The sequence below is a fragment of the Rosa rugosa genome, chromosome 2 (assembly GCF_958449725.1).
Source record: "Rosa rugosa chromosome 2, drRosRugo1.1, whole genome shotgun sequence".
In the NCBI taxonomy this organism is placed as follows: Eukaryota; Viridiplantae; Streptophyta; class Magnoliopsida; order Rosales; family Rosaceae; genus Rosa; species Rosa rugosa.
The window spans coordinates 16,391,337-16,398,813 of record NC_084821.1 but is presented as its reverse complement, the minus strand read 5'-3'; the positions used below and the strand labels follow the sequence as shown (position 1 = coordinate 16,398,813).

Genomic DNA, 7,477 nt, shown 5'->3' with positions numbered 1-7,477 from the left:
GAATACATGAATTATATGTGTCTGACTCACACTCTGATTACTTGTTTCAGTTGTAATATGGTAGAATCTTCTAGATATCCTAATCAATGTTCGATTAGGTTTTCCGTGTACGATTAAGATTTTGTACTTGTATTTCTCTGTATAAAGAGACCCCTATTATCAATAAATACACACAATCATTCTCCCGAATCTCTTTCTCTACAACAAAAAATATATTATACACAAGGGTAAATACTTTATGTGATTCAGATCTCTAAGTCTGACTTTGCATTTTGTGAAGAATGAGATCGCAGTAACAAAGGAAGAAGAAGAGGAGAGAGAAAAAATGATAAAGAACCATTTAATTAAATAAATAAGTTGTTGGTAGACGTTGAGGGTTATTTTGTCCTTGGCCATATTTTTTTTCTCCACATGCTTGCCACGTCAACTTTTTAACATAACCGTCACGAAAATTTAACAAAAGTATGTCGTACGTTGATAATATAAGACTTTAGGTATCACATTGATAGCTTTGTGAGTCTGGGCATCAAACTAGCAGGTGCACAAGAGTTGAGGGACTGATGATGAATTTAACTCTTAAAATGTCTCAAAAAACTATAGAATGAACCGCTGAGTGTGGGAAAAAAAAATTCGAGCAAGCTTTCAATAAAACTCAATAATAAAATTATCTAGGACAGTATTTCTTTAATTTTATTACACAAAAAAAAATTATATTTTACTTCTACTTCTCTATAACTAGGTATGATGAATTAAACGTATGCTTTATATTTCGGCCCGCCAACCCTAAAGTCCTGGCTCCACCCTTAGTCACTACTTATGAGGGAACATTAGTTGTATGACTAGTGTGGTTAATGGTGATAGTAGGGTAATTAGAGGGTTGCTCCTCATTATGATGTACCATGATTACACCCCAACAGCTCCGCTATATAAAGAGGTTGAGGTATCACCATTTCACACATCAACCAAATTATTCATAACCAGGTCAATACAAAGCAACCTCCCTCTCTCTCTCTCTCTCTCTCTCTCTCTCTCTCTCTCTCTCTCTCTCTCTCTCTCTCTCTCTCTCTCTCTCTCTCTCTCTCTCTCTCTCTCTCATCTTTCTTAATCACAACAAATTGGATGATTAATATTTTTTTTTCTTTTTTGAATATTGGGGGATAGGAATATTAAAGCACTTGGAACCTCATCTAATATTGTAGAGAGAAAAATTATGGACCAACTAGCTAGGAAGGATTAAAATATCTGTGTCATATAAAATATATTCTCTTATGACTCTCAAAAGAGAGACTTCTCGACGGCGACCAGTTCCGGCTGGTGGTGGTTTGTTACCTTTGACGGGGAGGGGTGTCTTTTCACCTCTTTTTGGTCTAATTCTTGGTGGTGACGACTGTTTTCGACGACACTCCTTGCTCCTGGGCCTTGGCCTTCTTATGCTTGCTACAATCGCTGGAGGTGTGGTAGCTCTGGTGGTTCTGGGCTTGATCTGAGATCAAGTCGGGGATGGTGTGATAGTGCGAGGACCGGCGCTTATGCTGTTGCGTCTGGTTGGACTTGGGAGATTGTTATTGACTCTGGAATAGGGGGTGTTGGATGGAGATTTGAAGATGGCTCTGTTATTCAGGTCAACTTGGGCTCAAATCCTATCGAATGGGATCAGTTGTTTTTTGTGTTTGAGGACGCAGGGATCGGGGGCGATCCCGTTTTTTCTTCGTCAGCAACGCTTGCAGTTGGATTTGTTTTGGACTTTGACGAGGGTGGTGGAGCTTTCTTCTCCTTGTTGGGCCTGGGGTGGACTTTGGCTCATTGTTGGGGCTTTTAGGCCCGAGTTTGGATGCTGGGTTCCCCGTGGGTTGGAGGAAATGCCAAAAAATAGAAGCGTTGTAGGGTTTGCTATGGCATCCTTTCCTACTAGACATGTTTAATTTTCCCTTGGGTCGCAAGACCTAGTTGCTCGGTTGTTACATTTATTTTATTTGCTTCTGAGTTTCTAGGTTTTGTTAGAATAAAGGTGCTTAATTGTCCTTAAAAGGTGGGTGTACCCGAGAGTAGGGCTGGGAATTCCAAACCGAGATCCCGAAACCGATCCCGTCCGATCCGAGCCGAAACCGATCGGGTCGGTATGCTGAGTCGTTTCGCCGGAATCCCGATCCGAACCGTACCGAAACTTCTGCAAAAGGGTCGGCACCGGTATGGATGAAAAACATACTGAATTGACGGAACCGAGCTGAAACCAGATCATGACTGAGGTTCCCGTGGCGGTTCTGTCTCGGATTGAGTTGCTGGGATTCGTGGTGAGCTATGGGTATGGGTTGACGGAGACGGCGGGGTGGTGGTGTCGTGCGCGTGGAAGCCTGGGTGGATTAAGAGTCACAGCTCTTCATCTCCATGACTCCATCTGCGACTGTTGAAACCGATTGACGCCGAACTGTACCGAATCGATCGGTTTCGGGACCAATCGGTATGCCTGCTAAAATTCCGGTATCGGTCTCGGTATAGGCTCATTCCCGAGCCGAGCCAAACCGATCCCACCCCTACCCGAGAGTGCGAGGCTCTGTTTTAGAATAGGTCCTTTGTATGTCCTAAACGACGGCTCTTTCTGTCGGCCCCTCTGGGGTGTGTCGTTTCTGGTACTGCTTGCTGAATTATAAAATTGACTGACCTCCTTCGATTAAAAAAAAAGCTAGTACAATGTAGAGGACTTCCATTTTAGAGAAAATTTAAAATTGGAACTTGTATAGATCTCTGTATGATTAATGATTTATTATTAATCATAGTGCTATGTGATCTTTGGGTGAGTCATTATGTATAAGTGCATTTTTATAAATGTAACGTATTTTGTTAAATAAATAAAAAAAGGTCAACAATCCCTAACTTGACTGTTGGATAAATTATTATGTAGTTGCACTGCACCTTGATGTTGTAAACTCTAGATGCCATTGAAACTTCCATCTATAATCATAGTATTTTTGCATCCAACAATTATAATAAAAAAATAAAAAATTATTATGTAGTTTTTTTTTTTTTGAGAAGATGAAAATTCTGTTAATAACCAAATAGATTACAAAGCATTGGATCCATAGTTACGGGACCGTCAACATGAGTGACTTCCATGAGCCAAAAAGGCCCAACCTCTAACCAAATTTTACGCTCATACCCGCGAGCTACAGTAAGTAATAACCAAACCTGTACCGATACAACCCAACCACCAACATTAAGATGAACTGTTTTCACCCGTTCGGACACCGCGTCCCAAAACAGCCAGACCACGTGTAAGGGTGATTCACCATCACGTTGATAACCAGAAAGCACCGACAAAAGACCAGACCATAACACAGCAGAACGACCATGACACCATAACAATGGCATCGACACTCCACTAAAACACCCAAACCCTCGCTCAAGGGAGGAGGGACTTATTAATCCTAACCACGAACTAAAGACTAAAAGCCTAAAAAAACAAAGAAATAAACTGCCACAATCAACTTTCCTTCTCCACAAAATCGACTCAAGCTTCACAGAATCAGCCACAGCAAAGTTGGGATTGAGGTTGGTAAACTCGACCCCAATTATCTGACATCTAAGCCAAGGACAAAACCAACCTGGAGAGAAACTCCATCTCTTAAATCTCCTTCCACTATAAACCCAGATGGCAAAACTCTCCAACCCAGCACCGACCCAAGGTCAATACGCCTTCCAATCTTACCGAGATGACCGCTCTTCAATTCCCCAAGCTTTCTGCAACAGAACACCGATCCGCCGTTGTCTTCATCTGAGAAAAAGAAAACGCCTCTGGTCGCAACCCCCAATCTTGATCACCTCCCGCCACCAAGCAAAAGCACGCCCATCTGGCCGCACCCTTCGCTCGCCGATAAGGCTAGTAGCCATCGTCGACGGGAGGGCGCAGCCGGATAAGTAAAGGAGTCGCCTCTGTTTTTTCCAAACCCTAACTACGTTGCTCCAATTTTGGCGGAGCAAGGAAAAACGGAATTTCCTTGTTTAAATTATTATTATGTAGTTTGAAGCTAATAAATCTACAAAATCATTAGGATATCTCAAGCGTTCTCCGACGAGTTTTCATCAGGAAATGAATTTTTGTAATGATTTTGAGCATGAAAATATGATATTATTGGGGCATATATATGTTATTGGACCACAACGTACTACGAATAAATAAACAAATCTTGATGAAGATGGATTTGGATGTCTAACCACTAACGCAACTAATTTAATCACAAAGAATTAACATTCACAACAAGTTTACCTGGACCACACTCCTCAAAAGGAGTATCCTCTCTCCATGCTACCATGTGTGCTCTCTTCTTTTTAACTTGCTTTGAACCGACATTTACTGCCCCAATTAATCTTCCATCACCATGCACTTTGCTCGCATATATGCACATTTTATTTTTTAACCCTCTGACCAAGTGATTTATATACTGGTCTTGTTCTTCATTATTCTTGTAGACAAGCTTTCTAGACCCTTTTTAATGGCAAAGGAGAAAGTGGAAAGCAGAAGAGTCTGAATTAGAATATTCCTATTCCCACAATTCGATTTCTGGAGAATTGGGTGCTATTGCCTTTAGGTTATAGAGTTTGAAAGGACCTGTGAGTTAACAGGTAACAGGCTTGGTAGTTAAAGAGGAATGTATTTCTTTGATCGTCAGTCTCCAGCGCTGATCGCATTGGGTTTGCGGTCATATAAAAATGTGAGAACATTCAACAGTGTTAGTGTTTGTTGACAAACTTCTAGGTGAATATATAGTTAATCAAGTAGAATTTTATTCAATTGTATATGGTTCAGATCGACTGGTAGTAAACTAATCCTGTACAATACATATAAAGCTAAGAACAAAAATGATACAGTTGCATGACCAGCAGCTTGATTCAAAAATTAACTGAAAGACATATATACAATACTTCCATGGTGCACTAATGGAGATACCAATTAAGTATTCATGGTACAGTTGAAGTTCTCTCTTCCTCACTGAAAATTGAAAACACATAAGATTACAAGAGGACACAGGAACTGCAGTAATGCATAAACTAGCTAGTGATCTCCAGCTCATGATGCAGACCACCACTGGCTCAGAGAAGCTTAAGACATCTTCATACCCATGTTGTTATTATACAGGTTAGAGCTTCCTTGGGAGAGTAGTAGACTATTTCACATATGAACAAATCTTAATAAATAGAATCCTAATCAGCCAGTTAGAGACGATGCCTTTCCATATTCAAAACAGGACAGGAATTGATTGTCACTTGGGGTAGTAGGCAGAAACATATTCTTACTCTCTTGATCTTCATCTATTTTAAACAGTGAATCCCATGACAGTGGAGGAGGAGTAGCCATTAAAGGGCATGAAAATTTGCAGACTTCTTCACCATAGCTGCCATCATAAACTGGTTCAATACTGTTCACTTCTGGCAAATTGATGTCTTTCCATATATCATCAAGTGAATACTCCCTTTGGTCCCTTTTAGTAGTGTCATTACCATCTTCTTTCTCTTGATCTCCACTGTTGATATTTTTCTTCTCTGCTGATGAAGCCACGATTTCAGCCCCACCGGTGTCATAAAAGCTTGCTCCTCCTTCATTGGTGGTGATGTTTGATGATGATGAACAGTTGGAAGATGATGATGATGGTGACACAGCCCTCTTCTTCTCTTGAGCCTTCTTCCTCATATGAGTCCTCCAATAATTCTTAATCTCATTATCAGTCCTCCCTGGTAACTTTCTAGCAATTCTTGACCATCTGTACGTAAATCACCATCTTATTAAAGAAATGAAATTAAAATTTCATATTCATGTCATGTTGTTAAACTGCGAATTAAAAACTAATTAAAGAGAGAATGATTTTGTATACTTGACATATTATGTTCCTATAGACATAGACTTTGAGTTGTTCTATGTTGAGTAAAAATAATAGGAAGAATTGGAATAATTAAGGAAGTAATATCTTGACAATATCTGGTATCAAATACAAATATACTATCAATTAGAACCATGTGTTCAAATATGATTTTACGCAAGACTATCTAACAAGAGAAAATTTAATAATATATGGGTACTAATAAAAGACCAGGTGAGGAAGATGCCGACATGCCGCAGATATAATCGTATCAAATCAACCGTTTTTGATTGGATTCACAGTATGATCACAGCATAAAATTCATCACTCCGACCTCAGAGAATTAGCTATTCAAATAAAACTCAAAAGCATACTCGGAGAAATGTTATAAAACAGGAACTTATATTAGTAAATATGATGTGGGTTTTGTTTGTCAAACCTATTTCCCCATTTGGAGTGAAGCTCAAGCACAAGGCGCTCTTCTTGAGGGGTCATCTTGCCTCTTTTGAGGCCAGGGTGCAAGTAATTAACCCACCTTAACCTGCAACTCTTACCGGTTCTGTTCAAACCTACAAACACAAAATGGTACAAACACACCACAAAAGTGCATATATTTGGTTAAATGGGTAGCTCCTCGCAAAAGCTTTCCATCTCCAAACAACCATACCTATTATTTGTCTCCCGCCACCTTCAAACCTGAAACTTTGGCTAAGAAATCCCATCGTCGGTCTCCAAACAAGCCCACAAAGCACACCAGTTGGAAGTCCTCTTGTTCAGTCCATGGGCCCTTTCTGATTTCCTGTTGATCTTGCACCATTTTCATGAAAACAAACCTTCGATCTCTCTCTCTCTCTCTTGTGACTTTCAGACTGCTGGCTGCTGCTGGCTGCTGCTTTCTTCTTTCTTTCTTGTACATGGAAAAACTTTGGTGTCCAGTACTAGTTTATATATACAACTCAGATTTCCATTTACATGATTATAGGTCATTATAGTATTCCTGGTGTTCAATCTTCACCGTACATGTGTTGCACGCATGCTCGTTTCGTGATAAGGCACTTTATGGATGTGATGTAAGCCACTATAGATTCCAATAATCGAAGTAAGAGATTGATCTGTGAGTCTAACTTTCACAAATTCATGATCATATCAGACACACTACAAAATGATCGTATATCGGTCTAGCTGAGTAGCTACTACGTAAAAGCATTTGATCATCGAAATCAAGAGTAAAAACTAATAGAAATTCCTTCGGCTCCAAATCTATCGTTGGCTTATTATCTAACAATTCATGCGTTTAGGGTTAGTAGTTAACTCGCTTAGCAGAATCAAATCTTTATGTCGGAGGTTGTGAGAATCCGACTTAAGCTCCTGAGGTTAATACTTTCTACTTAATTAGTTAATTTAGTACTATTTTGCTTCTAAAACATATTAGGTTAATAAGGTTATAGGGTTTTGTTGAAGATGTGGGGTGTTTTAACTAACTTTGTTCTGTATAGGCCTCTATGAAGGTTTTCAGTTGCTAATTGAATGTTTCTAATTAACCTTGTTAGCTTCCTCGTCAATAAAATCTATCGCCTATTTCCCTAAACAATCATCTAATTGATTCAACTTTAGAGGATTAATAAAGC

The 7,477-nt window shown here is 39.6% G+C and overlaps 1 protein-coding gene across 2 annotated transcripts; it reads right to left on the bottom strand.

Annotated features, from left to right (window-relative positions):
- Positions 1-4,858: 4,858 nt before the first annotated feature.
- LOC133733895 (transcription factor MYB59) lies at positions 4,859-6,770 on the bottom strand. 2 transcript variants are annotated; one of them, XM_062161542.1, is made up of 3 exons: positions 6,546-6,770; positions 6,289-6,418; positions 4,859-5,753 (listed from the first exon to the last, which is right to left on the bottom strand). In XM_062161542.1, exons 1-3 carry the CDS (start codon positions 6,763-6,765, stop codon positions 5,201-5,203), a joined length of 903 nt encoding a protein of 300 aa, XP_062017526.1. In that variant the 5' UTR covers positions 6,766-6,770; the 3' UTR covers positions 4,859-5,200. The 2 variants fall into 2 exon arrangements, with proteins under 2 accessions (XP_062017526.1, XP_062017527.1); XM_062161543.1 differs by having other exon boundaries at positions 6,517-6,714.
- Between the last annotated feature and the right edge of the window lie 707 nt (positions 6,771-7,477).